General features: G+C 43.0%; 1 protein-coding gene across 2 annotated transcripts in view; it reads right to left on the reverse strand.

Moving 5' to 3' along the window:
* Positions 1-21,143, reverse strand: part of ATP10A (ATPase phospholipid transporting 10A (putative)) — a 297,371-nt gene that overhangs the window by 143,999 nt on the left and 132,229 nt on the right. For both annotated transcript variants that reach the window (XM_033948248.1, XM_033948247.1), the window contains exon 3: positions 6,854-6,939. In XM_033948248.1, coding sequence (XP_033804139.1) covers positions 6,854-6,939 — 86 coding nt within the window. The remainder of the gene's footprint in view (positions 1-6,853; positions 6,940-21,143) is intronic.

Genomic DNA, 21,143 nt, shown 5'->3' on the forward strand with positions numbered 1-21,143 from the left:
TTCATATACCAACATTCTCTTACACTCGAAACTCGATTCAGAATTTATTTGTGGCGCACACGATTACCTCTTGAAAAAAAGCATTTGAATAGTTGAACTTGCATCTACCCCGATGAAGAAATGAAAGAGAACTCTGTCGGGTAGCTTTCAGCCAAGCTGAAAAACCATCTAAGTGACTCATACAAAACGTTTTACTATGTTGATTAGAGTTAAGAATGAACAGTTTATTTCTTATCTTTAATTAATTAGTTTAAAAGAAGTCTCCTTGAGAATAAATTATTATATGGTGATATATGAAAAAAGTTTAAAACTCTTAAGAGAAAATATGATGTAGAAGCAGACCAGTTTAAATATTTTCTGCTCAAGGGCGTGACTGTGAGGTTCTGCGGGGATACTACATCTTGCGGTGAGTTCTCTCTACTGAATTTCTCTGAGAATTAAAAAATATATACCAAGAATTTAGAATATGTATAGTGAAAATTAAGTCATACAAGGAGTCTTCAACAAACGAGTTAGTTATCTGTTACATTCTCTTACTAAAATACAGTAATACTCATTCTCTTACTAAAATAAGATTTCCTGCAGAGAATTCATAGCACCCTGCTTCTAGATGATACTGTAACCGATGTCCCAATCAGTATTTGACAGATTGAAATTATCTACCAATAGCATCATTCCTTTCCCATCAATTTTACTCTGCTTGCAAATATGGACTGTATATCACCCCGGTATAAACTGAAGTTCCATTCCCACATTCCATATTAACCCACAGCATCTCCCTCCTTATATGCCTTATTAGTTCTGTACCACATCGCAGTATCTTAGTCAGCCTCTCCCACGACTGCATCTAGATCTGGAACTTTATTTCACATATTACAGTAGTAGACAGTTATCCAGCATCCATGGGGATTGGTAGATGCCGGATAACTAGTTTCTGGTTGCTTGAGAGTTACTATAAAATATAGTTTTATCTCCCTTCCCACCTCTCCTTTCTGGTCTGAGTCATTCTCTCTTCCTCTCTATCATCCCCCCACCGTCACTTGTAGGTCCAGCATCTGTTTCTCCCTTCCCACCCTCTTTTGTGTCATATCACTTTTTCTCCCCCCCCCTCCCCACTTATGGGTCCAGCATTTATCCATCTCCCCTCCCCTTTACCTTACAAGTAACACGGCAGAGGAAAGGCCCTGCTAGGGCTGCTGCTTCGGGGACTAAAGGGAGGGAGGAGGTTTGTTGGGTCAGGACCGGCTGCTGCTTCAGGGACTGGAGGGAGAGAAGAGGGTTGGGGGGGGGGGGGTCGGGTCAGCGCAGAAGGTGATAATTTTTTTTTTCGTCAATATTATTTTTACCGGTTGGTTGAGTATCAGTTAACTGTGATTCTACTGTACAAACACTAGTATATGTAGTTGCTCAAACATTGACTTTTTCATGTTTCTATAATGGTATTTAATATTTTACTTACCTGAAAGAAAGACAACAGAAAGGATATGATTTGCAGAATCAGGAATGGTACAGAATAGAATCAATAGGGAACAGTTATTTATACTATTTAAAAAAATTTATTATGTTATGAATTGCTTTCTAAGAGCAGATTTAAATCACATTATACAATGTGTTTTTTGTAAATAACTAGTAAGTTGATCAAGGCTAGTAATACAGTAGAACATGTCAGTAAATAATGCAGTTGAGGCCGTTGGGGGGGTAATTTTTGTAAATGGAGCAGTTTGTCAGGCAGCAGAGTTCAGTTTTGGGGCATGTGAAAATTTGCAGGGGGGATGAAGCAGGTACAGAGGGGGGCTGAAAGACAACTGCGGGGGCTAGTTTTATTGGATGGAGCCTTTTGCAGAGTGGGGGAAAATTGTGAGGATAATTTGGGGAGAGGGCAATTTGGGGATGGTGAAGCAGTTGTGTGTGTGTGGTGGGGGGGTTAAGAGTTAGAAGGAGTTTGTGGGGTGATGGGATAAGGAAATCGTTTTTGGATTGTTTGAGTAGTTTTAGGATGAAGCACCAGTTGTAGGATGGAGGTACAGTTTAGGGAGTTGGGAGAGTAGAGAAAGGGTTGAGGTATTTGTAAAGGAAGAATTCTCTAATTGCTATGTTCTGCTGTATGTAAGTTTCTAATTAGAGAATGACACGGGGAAAAAATCTGTCCCCGTCACTGCACCGTCCCCGGCCCACCATCCTCTGCACCGCCCCGTCACCGCCGTTCCCTTCACCGCCCCGTCACCGCCACTGCCATCCCATTCACCGCCCCGTCACCGTCCCCGCAGCATCCATATAAGCCTCAGTACTGCAAAACACCATGAAGACAGAAGAGAGTTCTGCCACTACTACTACTGCACTGAGAATCTGTTTCAGTGCCTCTACTATGTAGTAAAAACTGAACATAAAATAAATCAATTAAATTGTCCTCCCTTTCAATGACGTGTCCCTCATGTTCACCTATAGCTCGAATCAGGTCAATTGTGCACACTAAATATGCAGGAGGATCTGGAACGTGAGCGCAGGCAGGCAGTGATACAAAAACAGCAGACACCCGACCAACTGCAGTGTTCCGCCATCTCCCTCCCTCCATCTCACCTTAGATGTAGAGTATGCCGGCTTTCTTTTTCGCCCAGCCGCATGTGCGGGTGTTCATTTGTTCAATATTCTCCTCTGATGCAACCGGAAACAGGAAGTTGCAAGAGAGGAGAAGATTGATCAATGCGAGTGCGGCTTGGCGAAAAAGAAAGCCGGCATACTCTACATCAGTGGTTTTCAACCTTTTTACACCCGTGGACTGGCAGAAATAAAAGAATTATTTTGTGGACCGGCAAACTACTAGGACTAAAATTTTAAAACCCTGTTTCTGCCCCATCTCCGCAAGCTCGGTCACCTCAGTAACTATAGAAAAATAGACAAATATAGACAGCAGATATAAATTCTCAAAACTGACACATTTTGATCACTAAATTGAAAATAAAATCATTTTCCTACCTTTGCTGTCTGGTGATTGATTTCATGAGTCTCTGGTTGCGTTTCCTTCGGTCTGTGTATCCTTTCTTTCATTTCTTTCTTTCTGCACTCAGGCCCAAGAATTGTCCCTTTCTATTCCCTCCCTCTTTCCTTCCTATGTCCTTAGTGCCCCCGGTGCCTCTTTCCCATGTCTTTAGTGCCCCTGGTGCCTCCTTCCCATGTCCTTAGTGCCCCTTCCTGTCTTTAATGCCCCCAGTGCCTCTTTCCCATGTCTTTAGTGCCCCCAGTGCCTCCTTCCCATGTCTTTAGTGCCCCAGTGCTTCCTTCCCATGTCCTTAGTGCCCCCATGTCTTTAGTGCCCCAGTGCTTCCTTCCCATGTCCTTAGTGCCCCCAGTGCCTCCTTCCCATGTCTTTAGTGCCCCCAGGGCCTCCTTCCCATGTCCTTAAGTGCCCCTTCCTGTCTTTAGTGCCCCCAGTGCCTCCTTCCCATGTCTTTAGTGCCCCCAGGGCCTCCTTCCCATGTCCTTAAGTGCCCCTTCCTGTCTTTAGTGCCCCCAGTGCCTCCTTCCCATGTCTTTAGTGCCCCCAGTGCCTCCTTCCCATGTCTTTAGTGCCCCTAGTGCCTCCTTCCTATGTCCCTCTCACTGCCTTCCACACTTTGTCCCACCCCCACCCCCGAAGCTTGCCTGCCTGCCTGTGCCTGTCTATCTTTCTCCCTCCCTAGCCAAAGCCAGCCTGCTGCCTCCCTGCCGCTGAAAAAAAAAGCCTCCGTCCTTTTCCCCTTCTCTTACCGCTATGCTGCAGCAGCTAAAACCGGAAGTCTTCTTTCTGACTCAATTCTGAAGTCGGAGAGGACATTCTGGGCCAGCCAGGCAGCGATTGGCTGGCCCAGAATGTCCTCTCCGACGTCAGAATTGACATCAGATAGACTTCCTGTCGGCTTTAGTAACTGCAGCATGGCGGTAGGAGCAGGAGAAAAGGAGAGGCTTTTTTTTTTTTTTTTGCGCGGACCGGCAGAAGTTCAACCGGCGGTGCTCTTCCAATTCAAAGGTGAGGTGGAGGGAGGGAGATGGCAGGGACCGCGCGATCTTGATTGCCTCACTGTGGGAACAAGTCCATTCACCGCTCCACGGGGCGGTGAATGGCCTTGTCCCCGTCCCGCAGAGGCTACTATTTTTTCTTCCCCGTTTTGGCGGGTTACCCGCGGCTAAATGCAGCTAGCCGCGGGTAACCCGCCACTGTGTCATTCTCTATTTCTAATGCTACGGAAGCTAAGGGAGTCTTTTACTAAAGATTAAGGTGCGTTATCTGCCACAGGACCCATTTTATTCCTGTTGTAGATAACGTGTTAATAATCTTTAGTAAAAGAGCCCCTAAGTTGCTTCTTTCACTAAAAAATGCATTTGGTCATTTTTAGGGGGGGACTTATTGTTTTTGAAACCCCTTAATTCCAGTCTGGCCCATTTTTTAACTCATCTTTTCCCTGGTTTTTCCTCATGTCAAGTTTCATTCATTCCGTTAAATTTTATACAGCTAGTTTGCCCTCAAACAGATAAGCAGACATTTCTCAACCCCTTTTGTATAATACTTTGCAACATCTGTTAGATTGGAAAGAACAAATAATGGTTTAAAGCAACTATGAACCAGATACAGTGAGGGAACTAAGGGGGGTGCCAAATTGATAGGGGTTCAGTACCCATCCTCCTTTCTGCCCCCCCCCCAGCTCCTTCCTGACCTCTCCTGACGCACGTGTGCACCCTACACCTCTTTAATTTTCCCAGCACAAGCAGTATCACAAACTTGCTGCCCACGTCACGGTCAGCTCTCTCTGACGTCACTTCCAGGTCCTGCATCTAAGAAGTGACGTTAGAGGGAGAGCAGACATGATGCGGGCAGCAAGTTCGTAATGCTGCTCGCACTGGGAAAATTAAAGAGGTATGGGGGGAAGAGAAGGGGGTGTGAAAGTGGCAGGGAGGGGTCAGGAAGGAGCAGGGGGGGTGGGGAAGAGGGCGGGGAAGAGAGCTACGCCCCTGACCAGCTAAGACGAGTGTATCCACTTTATGGGTGTCAGAATAGGGAGAGCCACAGGTGCCCTGGCACCCCCCAAAATTTCCTTTCCTGCCTCTCTCTTCGTAATGTGTGGTTGTTTTTTTAAAATCTTGCTTCCCCGATGCGACAATTCTGCCATCTGCACATGAGCCATCATGTGGCCATCCAGCACGGGGACTTTAGCATCTACACATACTCAAGGCTGGCAGGTTTCTGTCTCCTCCAAAATAGGAAGTTCAGAGGGGGTGGAGCCAGCTGGCCTTGAGCAGGTGCAGACACTCAAGGTTTTGCGTCAGATAGCGGTGAGATACTCCTTAAGAACATGGTAGAGTCACCGCCTCAGGAAAGCAAGGTAAAAAGAAATAAACACAGTGACAGCAAGGTAGGCAAGAAATGCTGAAGGGGGAAAAGAAAAAGAGTGCAGCAATCCTCATTCAACAAGATCAAATGTAGGCTGGCAAAGAGACTCACAAAGCCTTTCGCATCAATACAAAAACCAAATGTAGATGTTTGGCTTGGCTCCTATCATTGCCTCCTTTATCCAATGCAGCTTATATGTTTATTTCTGTGTAATTTTTTCAGAAATAAAACTAGGTAACAGCATAGTTCTTTTTCTTATCGTTTTTTAATGCAGTGTCTCTAGCATGCCCCAACGGGACCCGTTTCGTCCACAAGGGCTTTCTCAAGGGTTCATAGAGGAGCTCTTGTTTCAGTGTTTTTCCTCATTTGGGGCAGTTTTTCTCCAGCCCCAAATGAGGAAGGACCCTGAAAATAGCTCCTCTATGAACCCTTGAAAAAGCCCTTGTGGACGAAACGGGTCCCGTCGGGGCATGCTAGAGACACTGCATTAAAAAACGATAAGAAAAAGAACTATGCTGTTACCTAGTTTTATTTCTGAAAAAATTACACAGAAATAAACATATAAGCTGCATTGGATAAAGGAGGCAATGATAGGAGCCAAGCCAAACATCTACATTTGGGGCTCCTTTTAAGAAGCCGTGTTAGCGGTTTAACGTGCGTAATAGCGAGCGCTAATTTGCCAGCCGCACTAGCTGCTAGCGCCTCCTCTTGTGCAGGCGGTAGTTTTCCAGCTAGCACGGGGGTTAGTGCGCAGTAAAAATGTGCGTGCAATAAAGCCGCTAACGCGGCTTCGTAAAAGGAGCCCTTGGTTTTTGTATTGATGTGAAAGGCTTTGTGAGCCTCTTCACCATCCTACATTTCATCCTGTTGAGTGAGGATTGCTGCACTCTGGTTGTTTCCATTTTAGCCTCACCTTTTCATCTTCTATGCCTTCTAGGAAAAGAAAAAGAAACTTGCTGAAGATTGTGTGGGGTGTAGGGAAGGAGAGAGATGCTGAACAGAGAAGAGAGGAGGGAGGGAGGGAGGAAGGATGGGGGAGAGGGGCCAGATACTATGGGGCGGGTGTTGAGAGGGAGGGAAGTAGATAAGATACTGGACACCTTGCAAGGAGGGGGAACAATGAGATGATAGGAAAGGGGCTAGGGAAGGGTTGGGGGTGGAATCTGGGATCCCCCACCCAAAAAAAAGACATTCCGCTGCACTTGCCCCACTGCAATAAGAAATGGACATTCCTTTTAAGATATGCCAAGTCCTTCCAAGAGACCCAACAAATTACCAGAAGCAGGATATTGGGCTTGTTAGACCTTTTGGTTTGGTTTGTCTCAGCATTTAAGAATCATATATACATTTCTCATATATGGAAAAAGAGTACCTTCCTGTCCAGTAGGTGTCTACTTGTTTTTTCCCTAGAAGGAAGGTCACATATACAGTAGAAAATAAAGATTCAGTTAGAATAAAATGGTGACAAAATTATATTAAGTAGATACCCACATGTAACCTCGAAATCTAGTGAGATCATTGTTTGGCTTCTCACATTCAATGACACTGCTGAACTTCATAGGATCAAAGTCGGAATCCTGAAATATGAAATAAAAATAAAATAATTAGCTTAATGTCACAGTGTAATCTACCATATTAATTCCGAGTTTCAAGTAGTTCTGCACTTTTTTTTAAATATAAATCTTTATTCATTTTTAAAAGTCACAATAAGTGTAACATAAAATACTATCATTTTATACTTTAACATCACTTAATATATCATCAAATTCGAACTCTCATCAAATATTCCCCCTCCCTTATACCCAACAATTATTCATAAGCAAAAGAAATCATGAAATATTCCCACCCCACCCTGAACGTCAATACTTTTTTTATAACGCTAACCACTATCCCCAAGAAGTTGCTGCCCTAGATGACTGCCTAGTCTTGCTTATGGGTTGGGCTAGACCTGAACAGGTCTATTAGGAGGCAGGACAAGAAGTGCAAATACCACTCTCCAGATTCTATATAGTCAAATATAAGAAATTATCTCACATTCATGCTGTGCTTCATTCTCCAAGGTTATAACTAGTCTTACTGGTCCTCAGCGGGCCACCAAGCACTCAGACTACTCTCATTGTGCTGGGCTTTATGCTCCCACTTGTCATCGGATCCAGTTCAACAAATACTTTAATTGTTTTTGATAATTATCATTTAATAAACTTAAATATTTAGCTTAAATCAATATGTACTAAAAGTACTTAGCTGTGCAAAAGACGCTTTTCAACGGGGGTAGAATCACCAACATGTTTCGCCCGTATAGTTCAAAGGGCTTTCTCAAGGTTACCACTCCCTCTATTTTCCTACCTCTTTACACCATTCAAACCGACCATTGCGTCTAAGAGGTAGGATTCCTTCTTAGACGCTATGGTCGGTTTGAATGGTGTAAAGAGGTAGGAAAATAGAGGGAGTGGTAACCTTGAGAAAGCCCTTTGAACTATACGGGCGAAACATGTTGGTGATTCTACCCCCGTTGAAAAGCGTCTTTTGCACAGCTAAGTACTTTTAGTACATATTGATTTAAGCTAAATATTTAAGTTTATTAAATGATAATTATCAAAAACAATTAGAGTATTTATTGAAGTGGATCCGATGATGAGAGGGAACATAAAGCCCAGCACAATGAGAGTAGTTTGAGTGCTTGGTGGCCCGCTGAGGACCAGTAAGACTAATTATAACCTTGGAGAATGAAGCACGGCATGAATGTGAGATAATTTCTTACATTTGACTATATTGGATATTGGAGTGTTCTTCGTTCAAATTCATTTAAATAGTGCCTATGGTTACACTGTCCAGATTCTGGCATCCCAGGCAACTACTTTGCTTAGTTCACTAAAGGGCTATCACTGGCCTCACACAGCACAGCAGTAAAAGCATATCCACAGTTAAATGTTATATTTTAACTAAGAAACATAATATGGTATCTGAAAGGCACATTGCAAGATCAAAGCAGGAAACACAAAAGAATCTTCTGTCTACTGAACTAAGGATAACACAGAGAAAAATCCCAAGACAATTATGAAAGAAGAATATATTGAGCTTTGAGCTACTGAAAAGTCATAACTAACCCCTCCCCTTTTATGAAGCCACGTTAGGCTTTTTTATCGCCGGCCACAGCGATAAAAACTGACACTCATAGCAATTCTAGGAGCATCTGAGTTTTTACTGCCATGGCCAGAGACAAAATAAAAGCCTAATATGGCTTCATAAAGGGAGGGGGGGGGGTTAGATTATTGTAATGTTTTATATGTATTATGCCATAAATATTTGCTCAGGAAAATCCAACCTACCCAAAATACAGTAACCTGCTTAATTTTCTCTGTGCATAAATATTACAGAGTTACTCCATTATTTGTCCTTTTACATTGGCTGCCGGTTTAGGCTAGATTACAGTTTAATATGTGCACTATGATTTACAGAATACTTTATGGAAATGCATCAATATATTTGAAGGATCTGGTTCAATTTTTAAAGGGAAGTAGATTGATGAGGAATTGCATGTTGCTACATTTTCCAGACCCTAATGGATTACGGTATAAAGGTAATTTTATATCAAGCTCCAGTAATCTGAACTCACTGCCTGTAGGGATTAGGGAAATACAAAATTAATTGTTGTTTCGGAAAGCCTTAAAAGCATTTCTTTTAAAGAAATAGTTTAGGGATATGATTTATTTTAGGTTTTAGTTGTTTATGTGGTCTTGTGTGGTTGAGTCTTCCCTGTCCTTTTAATTGAAATTCCTTTCTGTTTTATTATTATTATTGATTTGAAATTGTACACTGCTGTGATTTTGCTTTTTGTATGCCAAGAGGGATCGAAAATGCAATAAACCTGTAACCCATTCTGAGTTCATTAGGGAGAACAGGATAATAAAACAAATTAAATAAACAAACTATCTGGCTTCTTTGTTATCTACTCTGAACTTTAAGGTATGTAGTGGAATAAAAGGATATTTGTATTTACTTATTTATTCAATTTTCTATACCGTTCTCGCAAGGGAGCTCAGAATGGTTTACATGAATTTATTCAGGTACGCAAGGCTTTTTCCCTGTATTTGTATTAAAATACCTCCCAATGTATAGGATCCCTCATGATGGTCGCATACCTCTTATATTGTTTTCATCATTATGGGAAAACATAGAGGGAAGCAGGCAAGTCAGCCCTCTCAGTCCTCTACTGGACCCTCAATTGGCCCCATCAACTCTTGTGAACTGCAGGAGTCTACTCCTGGAGAAGGTGACCCTTCCCTAGGGAGTGAGTTAATACTAAGCTCAGACTGGAGAATCCTGCCTCCACAACTATGTATAGCAAGCTTTCTCTGGTCCTTGTGAAAGAGCGTCTGGAGGAAGAAGAGGAGAATGCTCAGACTGCTGGAAGGTAAGAAGATGCTCTGAAACAGATTGGCACTTTACCGATGGTAGCTTTAGTACAACTACTTGGTACAGAGAAAAGTTTATGACCCCAAGGAAACAGCTTATCTTCTAGCCCTCAAGGTGCTGAAGCAGAGATAGGAAGATTTGAAAATGTTGCTTCTTTTTGATCAATTTTTAAAGTGTAAAACTCTAGTAATAATAATAATAATAATAAATGTATTTATATACTGCAATACCTCACGGTTCAGTGTGGTTTCAATAAGAGGTTAGAACTGTAAAAACACAGCAAATTTACACCACAAAGCACAGTACATTATATATAAAATATAACATAAAGAAATTATTAACTTATCTATATTTGGATACAATTTGGCTACTGATATCAGACATGGCAAAGAGTCTTTCTCGCAGAAGCAGTGAAAGCAGTTTAAGCAGTTTCTTCAGCTTTCTCCTGAGGTTCTCCAGATAGGAGCTACTTTCTATCTTAATTGTCCATGTAAATGTATAATTACCTATCAGTCTTCTAAATATGTTTTGGGGATCCTATGGACCTATCTACCTTTTTTGGCTATTGCCAAGGTCAATAATATGTTAAGTTTAGTCTTTTCTCTTTGTCTAATATAGGATTTTGTCTTAATTTTTTTCCATTAGATTAGTTTTTTCCTTGAATGTCTGTTTCCTTTTCTGTTATAGGATCCTAAATTTGTGAACTAGAGCTTGATAATTATAATTTATTGTGATGCTTAATTTACTTGAATGGTTTCTTACTCTTTTTCCAGCTTTTCTGTACAAGTTTGATAGCTTAGATTGTTAATGAAACAATTCATAAATAAAGAAAAAAGAAAACCCCTTAATGAAATGACTAAAGCTATGTGGCAGCAAAGGTCCTCCTAGGTGGCAGGGCTGGAACTAGAACAGAACTGCCCAGGGCTGTGTCCTGAGTATCACCTTTTAGAAGGTGCTTTTGGAGTTGCTTTCTCGTTGGGGGAGGGGAGAAAATCAGTTGCCAAGATTCCTATTGCTTGGTTCAGGTGTTAAAAAAAATAAACAAAAAAACCAACCCCTCCCCCCCCCCACTTTCCCTCCCTTTTACAAAGCTGCACTAGCGGCTGTAACTGCCCCAAAGCCCATAAAGATTAAAGAGCTCCGGGGTTTTTGCCACACGGCAGCTGCTTGGGTGGCTTTGTAAAAGCGGGGGTTTGTCCGTCATTGCTAACTGGATTTACTTTAGTGGTAAAATAATATAGCATAATAGTGCATCACAGGACGTGTAAGGTATCCATTTTTATAGGAAAGCAGAAGCCATGGTCTTGTAAACTCCCAGTAACCCTAAAGTACAGAGGAAATGAGGGCCTGGAATCCTTGCTGCTTTTTAATGATTTAATGGCTTGTAATATGAATGTTTATTTAGCATATTTCTCATTCAAGATGTCAAATGCTGCATATGTAAACTGTCCATTAAATCAGAGGAACAGAGTGAGTTAGAAACAATTTGGCAAACCATCTGCTGCATTACTAAAACTGAAGATTCTGTGTTTCGAGTTAGTGTCTTTTCAATTGCCAGGAAAGTTTATTACATCTCAGCCTGGCTTCTCACAGAGGTAAACAGTTTTCCTTTATGTAATACATGAATTTAGCTTGAACACACACTTCGTTCATGTATTGTAGGGGTTCCCAAACACTTCAAATCAATCATTTGTAGGACTGAGGAGACTCACAAAAGCCATTCCTTCTAAAACTTGTCCAAACCTCTTTTTAATCACGCTAATGTTAAATCACTTTGCCACGTCCTCTGCGACCAAATTCCACCGCTTAATTAAGGGCCTGTTTTACAAAGCCGCGCAGCACGGTAACGGCCCCGAAGCCCATAGAGATTTAAAGGGCTTCGGGGCTGTTGCTGCACAGCTTTGTAAAACAGGCCCTAAGTGTTGTGTGAAAACCCCCCCTTAAAAAAACCCGCTTTCTATGATCTTTCAGTCTGCACTCTGCTGGCCATTAGTTTTAAGGAGTGTCCTCTTGTTTTAGTGCTGTTTTAAAGTTAAATAACCATTCCCTATAAAATCATTCCACACATGATTTTATAAACTTTTGTCATATCCCCTCCCAGTCATCCCTTTTCCAAGCTAAAGAACCCTAACCTTTGTAGCATTTCTTTATAGGAGAAGTGTTCCATCCCCATTTTTCACCTATGTGTGAACCTCTTCTAGTTCATCCTTATCCTTGTTGAGATCAAGTAACCAGAACTGCACACAACACTCAAGGTGTGGTTGCATGAGGGACCTATGCAGAGTCATTACGATAGTCTCAGTTTTGTTCGTCAATCCTTCTCGAATTAATCCCTAATTTTATCCTTGCTTTTTTTTTTTGGGGGGGGGGGGTAGCCAGAACACAATGAACCAACAATTTCAACATACTGTCCAAAATCACTCCAACATCTTTTCCTAACTCAGAATTCAGCATTTTGTATTAGGATTATTTTTCCCTGGATGCACTTGTCCATATTACATTTAATCTGCCATTTAGATGTTCACAAATCAGTTTGTGTATCCATAGAGATTCTTTACTGCATTTGACAATGGTTAAAGCTACAACCTTAGCACCCTGCAGTTGTAGGTTCAAACCCTGCACTGCTCCTTGTGACCCTGGGCAAGTCACTTAATCTTCTACTGCCCCAGGTACATTAGATAGATTGTGAGCCTACTGGGACAGAATGGGAAAATGCTTGAAGTACCTGTATGTAAACCACTTTGAGTGTGGTAGTAAAACTACAAAAAGACGGTTTACAAGTCCCAATCCTAATCCTCCATTTTGTTTCCTGAAGAACGTTTACCTTGTTTAAAGAAATAAACAGGATGGGGGTCAGTCCAGAAGAAGGCTACTAAAATGGTTAGAAGTCTTCATCATAAAATATATATGAGGACAGACTTAAAGATTTCAATATGTATATTGTGGAGCAAAGGTAGGAGAGGGGAGATATGATAGAGACGTTATGTGGCATAAATGCGCATAAGGCAAGTCTCTTTCAATTGAAAGGAAGCTTGCCCAATATCACAAGGAGTCTGAGTGGGAAAAGCAGAATTTTAACCCTGCTTTAACTGATTATTAGCCTACTGCTCCAAACACTAGGCTCCTCCTCCATTCTCTGTTGGGATATTCTAACTTCTACATTTTGTCAGTACATCTTGAAGATACTTTACTCCTGAACTGACTTTTCCATAAGACCTAAAGTTGTTCTCATTACTTTTTAAAGATTAGCACCAGCAGCCTAGTCTATCCTGCTTAAGGTGCAACCCGTACTTTTGGAATTGCATCATCCAGAGATTGAGATTCCAGAGCTCTTGGCCCTCCTTTCCAAGTCTCATCCTACTCATACAGATCACACTGCAACTTCTCCAATCTTATATCTGTTCCTCTCCTCTCCCCTTCTCTCATGTGCTAGTCTAAGAAATGCCCGCTCTATTTACAACAAGCATGCTTACATCCATGACCTCTTTACCATTCATTCTTTCCACCTATTTGCACTAACTGAAACCTTGCTCTGTCCTGTACACTCTGTTTCACTACCCTATATCATGGAGGTTACCATTTCTCACATATGCCTCGACCAATTGGGAGGGGTTGGGCTGAACTCTCACCCGCCTATAGATTTCAATCTCTTTTCCTACCTCATTCTCATTGCTTCTCCTCCTTTGAAGTCCATTCTGTCCATATATTTGCTTCCCTTCCTCTCTGAAGAACAGTTATTTATTGACCCCTCAAAAAACCCTATCTTCTTTTCTCACTGAACTTGACTCCTTGTTCTCTGTCTTTCTCGAACCTTAATTTCCTTCTATCATCCTTGGTGAGGATACTTCTGACATCTACACCTCAAAGTTTCTTGCTCTAATATTCTCATTCAATCTTTATTTGTGCTCTACTACCCCTATGCACCAGAACAACCACTGCCTTGATCTTGTCCTCTCCAATTGCCAACTTCACCACCTCAGTTCTTCCCCTTTCCAACCTTTATCTCATAACCTTCACAACTCATCACCCTTCTCCCCAGACATGACCAATCCTCACCTATATTTTCAAGAATCTTCCGGCTATTGACACATTCATTCTCTCCACCACTGTCTCCACCAACTCTCTAACACTATGCTATGTAAATCTGTCAGTGAAGCAATCTCTTCCTACAATACTATTCTCTGTATGGAAGAAGTTTGTTTTCAAGCAGCCGACACTAATGAGGTTTATAAACTTTAGAAAGTATCCATGAAGATATACCTTTAGAGACCATATATACTAATAATACATAGAAGGGATGACAGTAGGAGAGACGGTGATCAGTGAATGGATTGGTGGGAATGGGGTCAGAGGAACAGGTAGTGGGTTTGGAGGAAGAGAGGAAATGAACCCTTTCATCTTCAGTATTTGAAGAGAAGGAAGAAAAGGAGGCAGGGGACAATAGAGGGTTAGCAGGGCAGATGGGAGGAGGTAGAGTCGGAGGCAATGTGAACGATAACTCAAGGCTAATCTTGTGAACCTTGTTTTGGAAGTATTCAGCCATGGTTTGGGGAGAAAGGGAAGGAGGAGTCTAAAGTGAGAGCACTTTGAGTAGAGAGATGAGTGTGGCAAAGAGATGGGGAGGGTGAACAGCTGTCCTCACCCGCGTAGACTGAGATGAGTATGACTATTTATACTACATGAGTTAATAAAGAAAACTGCACTATCATTCTCAGCGTGTCACTCGTCTGTATGGAAGAAAGTTTGTTTTTATGCAGCCGACATTAATGAGGTTTATAAACTTTAGAAAGTATCCATGAAGATATACCTTTAGAGACCATAAATACTAATAATATTTATTGAAACACTGGGTCTCTTGACATAATATTTGGAGTTATTTGGCCTGTACTATCCCTTCTATGTACCATATCCTCAACCTATCGCTCTCCACTGCGACTGTGCCCGACACCTTCAAACATGCCGTAGTTTCACCACTTCTTAAAAACCTTCACTGGACCAAACTTGCCCCTCCAATTATCATCTCATTTCCCTCCTCCACTTCTTATCCAAGGTACTTGAATGTGCTGCTCAATGCCGTTGTCTTGACTTTCTTTCATCTCGAGCTATCCTTGATCCGCTTCAATTGGGCTTTAGTCCTGTTCATTTTATGGAAACTACCCTTGTTAGAGTCTCCAATGGCCTACTGGCAAAATACAGAGTCCTCTATTCTGTCTGTCTTTATTCTCCCCTATCTATCTGCAACTTTTGGCACTGTAGATCACTGCCTATTCATCGAAATGCTATCCTTGTTTGGGTTTCAGGGCTCTGTTATCTCGTCCTATCTTCTCATCACACTTTTAGCGTAAGCTCTGTAGGATCCTCCTCCACCGCTGTCCCACTATTAGTTGGTGTATCTCAGGGCTCTGTCCTGAGACCTCTTCTTTTCTCCATCTATACCTTCTTCCCTCAATGCCCTAATCGCTCCCCATAACTTCCTGTACCACCTCCATGCTGATGACTCAGAAATCTACCTCTCTATGCCTGAAATTTCTATGGAAATCCAGGCTGACATCACTACCTGGATCTCACCATCATCTAAAATTAAATATGTCCAAGAATGAACTCCTTATCTTTCCACCTAAATCTGCCTCTCCTCTTCCTTCGTTCTCGGTTTCAGCAGATAATGCCGTCATCCTCCCCTGTCTTGTCTGCTCGCAACCTCAGAATCATCTTTGTCTTGCTCTTTCCTTCTCTTTGCATATCCAACAGACTGCCAAAATTTGTTGTCTCTTTCTTTGCAACATTGCTAAAATCCAGCATTTCCTTTCTGAGTACACTGCCAAGACCCTCACCCATGCTCTTGTCACCTCTCGCCTGGACTATGGTAAATTGCTTCTTACGGGTCTTCTGCTAAGCCATCTCTCTCCTGTTCAATCTGTTCAGAATTTTCCAGTTGTCTCATATTCCGTCAGTGTTGTTATGCTCAAGTTACCCCTCTTTTCAAATCATTTCACTGGCTCCCTGTTCATTTCCGCATATTGTTCAAACTCCTCTTACTAGCCTACAAGTGTATTCATTCTGCAGTTCCTCAGTATCTCTCGTCTCTCCCTATACTCCTCCCCAGCAACTCCGTTCATTAGGTGAGTCTCTCTTGTTGGTACCCTTCTCCTCTACTGCCAGCTCCCCACTCTGTCCCTTCTACCTTGCTGCGATGTATGCCTGGAAAAAATCTGCCTGACTCAGTGCGTCAAGCCCCGTCTCTGCTAGTCTTCAAGTCCAGGCTGAAAAGCCCACTTTTTTGAAGCTGCATTTAAGTCCAACCCTCAACACACAACAAACAGACCCAACAAAGTCTGCAGTACAGTAGGCAAGAGCAAAAAACAAGAAAAAAATGCAGATCAAAATGTACAAGATGCAGGCTATATTTATTTGTACCAAATATTAATGCAGTTACTGATATCACCTTACTACAAACCAAGGGGTCCCTTGACATGATGGCATCACACACATGAGCGTGATATCATTGTGTTCATGTCCATGCATGTGCGGAGGCCATCTAGACACGACCCAGAGCTCGGAGAAGGAGACATGAGATGAATGTGGGGGCAGGGCAGAACAGGGTGGGTCAATGTGTCCTCTTTAAGAGGATATCTGGTTAACCCTATACTTACTAGGTCTATGAGGGTCTCCTCTTGATACCTGTTTAGTCTGCCTCAGCTCCACCAAGTCTACCACTCTAATGCCCAAATTCTTATGTTCTTATAAAACTTTATATGCTCATTTGTTCAGCAGCAAAATTTCAAAACCATAGGGTTCTAAGTTAACTGCATTCTCTTGTTAGTCCTGCTGCTCTAAGTAGGCCCCTACTGTCAGAAAATAGGTGTCTCTTGCTGAGAAGACATGCTGTGGAGCAGAAATATATGACTCATTCAGAGCACTGAAGTCAGTAAAAATTCAGTGTTTTGTTATCAAAAAGTAAACAGCTTAAATAGCTGGTGTCCTCAGAACTACTGTAAAACTTTTTGGTCTAGGTCACAAGCCACTGCCAGAAGAGCACTAGTGTAAGGGTAGCTTGCGCATTACATCAAACTTTTAATGTTTAGGATTTCCTCACTTAGACCCCTAGGCACAGGAGGCTTATAGGAACCCTCAGAGAGGAACAAAATGCCAAGATTCCAAGACATTTCTATAATTTTTTTACCCCTTCTTAAAGAGAAGCATAACCACTGTTTGAAACTTGTAACAGTGACTTTAATACAGATGTTCTTTGCTCACTGCTGGAGTCAGCCCTAGGCACATCTCTAAAGAATCACAATGCCTGAGAAATCGGGATATGAAGTTCACAATTATTTACAGATTAAATTTCTGCCTGGCAACTTGGTACACTACCTTTTAGACAGCTCCAGCTGTCTGTCAGTAAACATTACTTGTATCTTTTGGACATAACCCCAGATTGGGGCATTTTGGTGCCAAGTATGCAATAAAGTAAACAGATGAATTAATTCAAGTCTGTGCCTTTCCCTCACTTCACTGTGAATCTCTGGGAAGGGTGTACAGGAAAAGCAGCAGAAAGCAACCAACTGTTTCCTATGAGTGGCAAGAAGAGCACTTCTGCAACAATGAAAAGTGTCCACCCAGAGCCGGTGCAAGCTTATTTGGAATCCTAGACAAACCTTTAGTTTGCACTCCACGCCTTTAAATTAACTTGCAGGCACCCCAAGACACTTTGAAAATTAAACTCAACTACCATGATATCCCTGACACTCAGTGGCATAGTAAGTGTGGAGTGTGGGGTGGGTGGACCACCCTGTGCAGCCTCTTGGGGGGGTGCTGGCACCTCTTCACCCCTCCCCATTAAATGCTCGCACCCTTCCTTCCCTGCCCCCCATACCTCTTTAAATCTTTACCAGCACGAGCAACTACTCTGGCCTGGCTCCTCTGGCTCCCTCTTAAATCACTTTTGGGTCGTGGAACGAGGAAGTGATGTTAGAGGGAAAGCCAACGCCGGTGCAAGCAGTAAGCTGGAGAAACTCCTTATGCTGCTGAAAATTTAAAGTAGTATGGGGGTGGGGAAGGAGGGCGCGAATGTGGTGTAGGGGGTGCAGAAGAAGCAGAGGGTGCAAGGGAGGCAGCACCATCCCAGGCGCCTTCCCTTGCTAGGCCACTGCTGACACTACTCCTCTCACAACGATCCTGTTAAAAAAAAGCACCACTGGACATCACAGGAGCAGTTCTATAAGTGGATGCTCCCTCTATTAGACGTGCTGATGCAGCACAGGGAGTACCTATTGTTTAACAACATCTGGACTCCCAGATTCCATTACAGAACAAACAGCATCCGTGTATATACAATTTACACCCCCCCTCCCCCAGTTACACTAGCCACGGATCTAGTGTAACTGCAGGCACATAAATTCAGCAAGAACAAGAGTAACTTACAGTATTCTGCCAGTATCAGCTGCCCAGAGCCATTTGGCTTATTTGCAAAAGAGACATTACGTTGTCTCTTTACCCTGTAAATCCTGAACTGGAAGGTGACTGAGCAAGTTGAGGAAGTTTTTCAGCTGGGTGAGGTCAAAACCCCTAGTTTCTTTTTATTTCAAGGTCCTAAGAACAGATCTATCTCCCTTGATTTTTCAGAAGTGGGCAGAGGCCTGGTCTCGGGATCTGAGAGTGCATATTTCTGAGAATATGTTCAGGAGATTGGTTTGTAAATCTCTGAGTAAATTGACAGGCACCTATGATGATGAAGAATTTTTTAGCAAGAGGCTATCCAGAGGATTGTGTACAAATATGCTAGAAAGGGCACAAACAAAACATAGAGAGGAGGGTGGTCACGTGATGCCGAGCACTTGAGCAGACGTGCCTCTCCACAGCTCCGGGCCATGCCACTTTAATTTGCTCTGAAACACCTCAACCCTCTTTTACTTTTCGACCCCTGTTCCGCGCTAGCACCCCTTTTGTTCTGCTGCACTTGGGGAGAACTTCACGGGAGTGTTTTGCTTTTACAATGACTGCTAAATCGCAGCGGGGCACCCAAGACAAGTTTGAAGCAGTCGGAACCGAAGATGGCGGACAGCCACGAGGTCCCTATGTTTACACTTCAAGAGGCCACAATACAGGAACCTACCCGCTCCCTTACCTTGGTGATGGAAGATAAGCGCGCCAAAATACACATGTTTATGGAGGACATAAAGGAAAGTCTTGATTCTCATGCAGGACGCTTACAAAGAGCTGAGGATCGTGTCGCGCGGCAGAAGATCAGGCTGCCAATTTTGAGGAGCGCATACGACTTCTGGAGACTGCCAATAAAACCCTGCTTGACCGCGTTGATGATCATGAAAACTGTGGTCACAGAAATAACCTCAGATTCATCGGGCTCCCTAACTCTATTCGGGATGTGGATCTGCGTACCTGTTTGGAGAGTTGGCTCCTTAAACTCCTGGACCCCTTGGATCCGGGGACGCTTATCCAGATCGAACGGGCACATCGTGTAGGCCAACGGAAGGATGATGAACAATGGCCGTGTCCTGTGTTCCTTAATTTTGCGGTTAAGGAAAGGATCCTGGCTCACTATCGAAAGGGGGTGGATTTCACTTATGATGGACACAAGATTTTAATCTTTCAAGATTTCTCCCCCCAGGTGTCCTCCCGCTGGAGAGCGATGGCTCCTTATTGCAACGCACTGTTTAAACGCAACATCAGAGTCTCCCTCCTCTATCCAGCTCGGGCTTTTTACAACAAGGTTCATTACCTGGACATACCAAAAGATATGGAACAGTTTGTTCTTCGGTTGCCAGCCCCCTTGAATTTGGCTCCTGGAACCTCATGAGTCTTCTCTGCCATGGGACCTGGTTTCTCCTTTGCGGCCATGCCACTTGTTCACTTCGAACCACCATCTTTGGGTTGTCTGGCTGTAACTGGATTTGCTGACTGATTCACTACCAGCATCACAGTTGCATTGGTTGCCACCAATTTGCCTTGTGGTTCTGTTGCCTAATGCATTTTGGAGTTCCCTGCTCTTTTTGTTTTCTTTTGCTCTTTTATTTTTGGATTCGTGCAGTGCATTGCGTTTTGGGGTTGTTGGTTTTTTTTTTTTGGGGGGGGGAGGTTTGTCCTTCTGTTTTTATTTGCTTTTGAGAGAGTTGGGGGCCCTCACCCTCACCTGCAGTACTTATTCCTCTGCGTTTTATCTAGCTGAGGCTCTCAGTTGCCTTCTTGTTGCCTCTTTTTGACTTTCTATCTTATTATGCCAAAGCCTTGGTCATTTGTTGTTACTTTTTTGCAGCTGAACACGTTATTTGGCCCTTGGTCAGTATGTGGGGCATGGCCCAGAGCTGTTGTTTGATCTTATCGTTCACTGTTTTCTGTTCTGGGTAGACTGCATAGTCTTGGTAGGGTGGGGGGGATGGATTGACTGGAGGGAGGGGAGTGTATGGGGTACGCTCGTGGGATTGTATGTATGGGGTATGATTGTGTTGCTCTTGTTAGCTGTCTGGCTCACGCTCTTTGTTATGCTTCAAGGTTCTTATTTGCTGTTATTCCTGTGCGGAGGGGGGATTTGGCTGGGACGCACCCACTCTGCTACGTTGTATGTATATGCTCTGCTGCAATACTTTCTACCATTGTTGTATTGATATGTCTTCTCTGAATGTAAAATCCCTTAATGTAGATGGGATTCACTCTCCCATCAAACGTGCTAAACTCCTTGCATACCTCAAGCGGGAACGTACTGATATTGCTTACTCCATCAATCTGGACCTCTTTGAAACAACTGAAAACCTGGATCAATCACCTTTTAGATGCCATAGCACAGCGGAGTATTTATTTTTATAAATATAAACTTCATGCATGGGGGAACAAGACGGGATGCATGCTGGCTAACCTTGTTCGCCCGCCCAAGGCTAAACATGTCATCACTGGTGTCAAGGATCGGACGGGCAAACTCCACACTGGTCCTGCTGATATCACAGTCCAATTTGACCGCTTTTACCAGGACCTTTACATAGCTTCTCCAGATGACTCTCGGGCCTGTGACACCTTTTTCGAGGGCCTACATCTGCCTTCCATTTCGGAGGAACAGGGGCGGATTTAAATTCTCCTGTTACTGGGCAGGAGCTTCAGGCAGCCATCGGTAAACTTACCCTTGTAAAGATGCCGGATCCTGACGGAATGGGTCCAGAATTCTATAAGCTGCTACCCCCCGTCGCGTTGCCAGCCTTGCAATCCTACTACATGGGTTTGTTATCTGAACTTCCTCCTGGGGACACTCACAATAAGGCTCACATCATTCTTCTTCCTAAACCTGGTCGCCCCCAAGACCAACTAAGGTCGTATAGACCAATATCTCTCCTTAATAAGGATATCAAGATTTTGGGAAGCATTC

This window comes from Geotrypetes seraphini, chromosome 6, assembly GCF_902459505.1.
Source record: "Geotrypetes seraphini chromosome 6, aGeoSer1.1, whole genome shotgun sequence".
NCBI classification, from domain to species: Eukaryota; Metazoa; Chordata; class Amphibia; order Gymnophiona; family Dermophiidae; genus Geotrypetes; species Geotrypetes seraphini.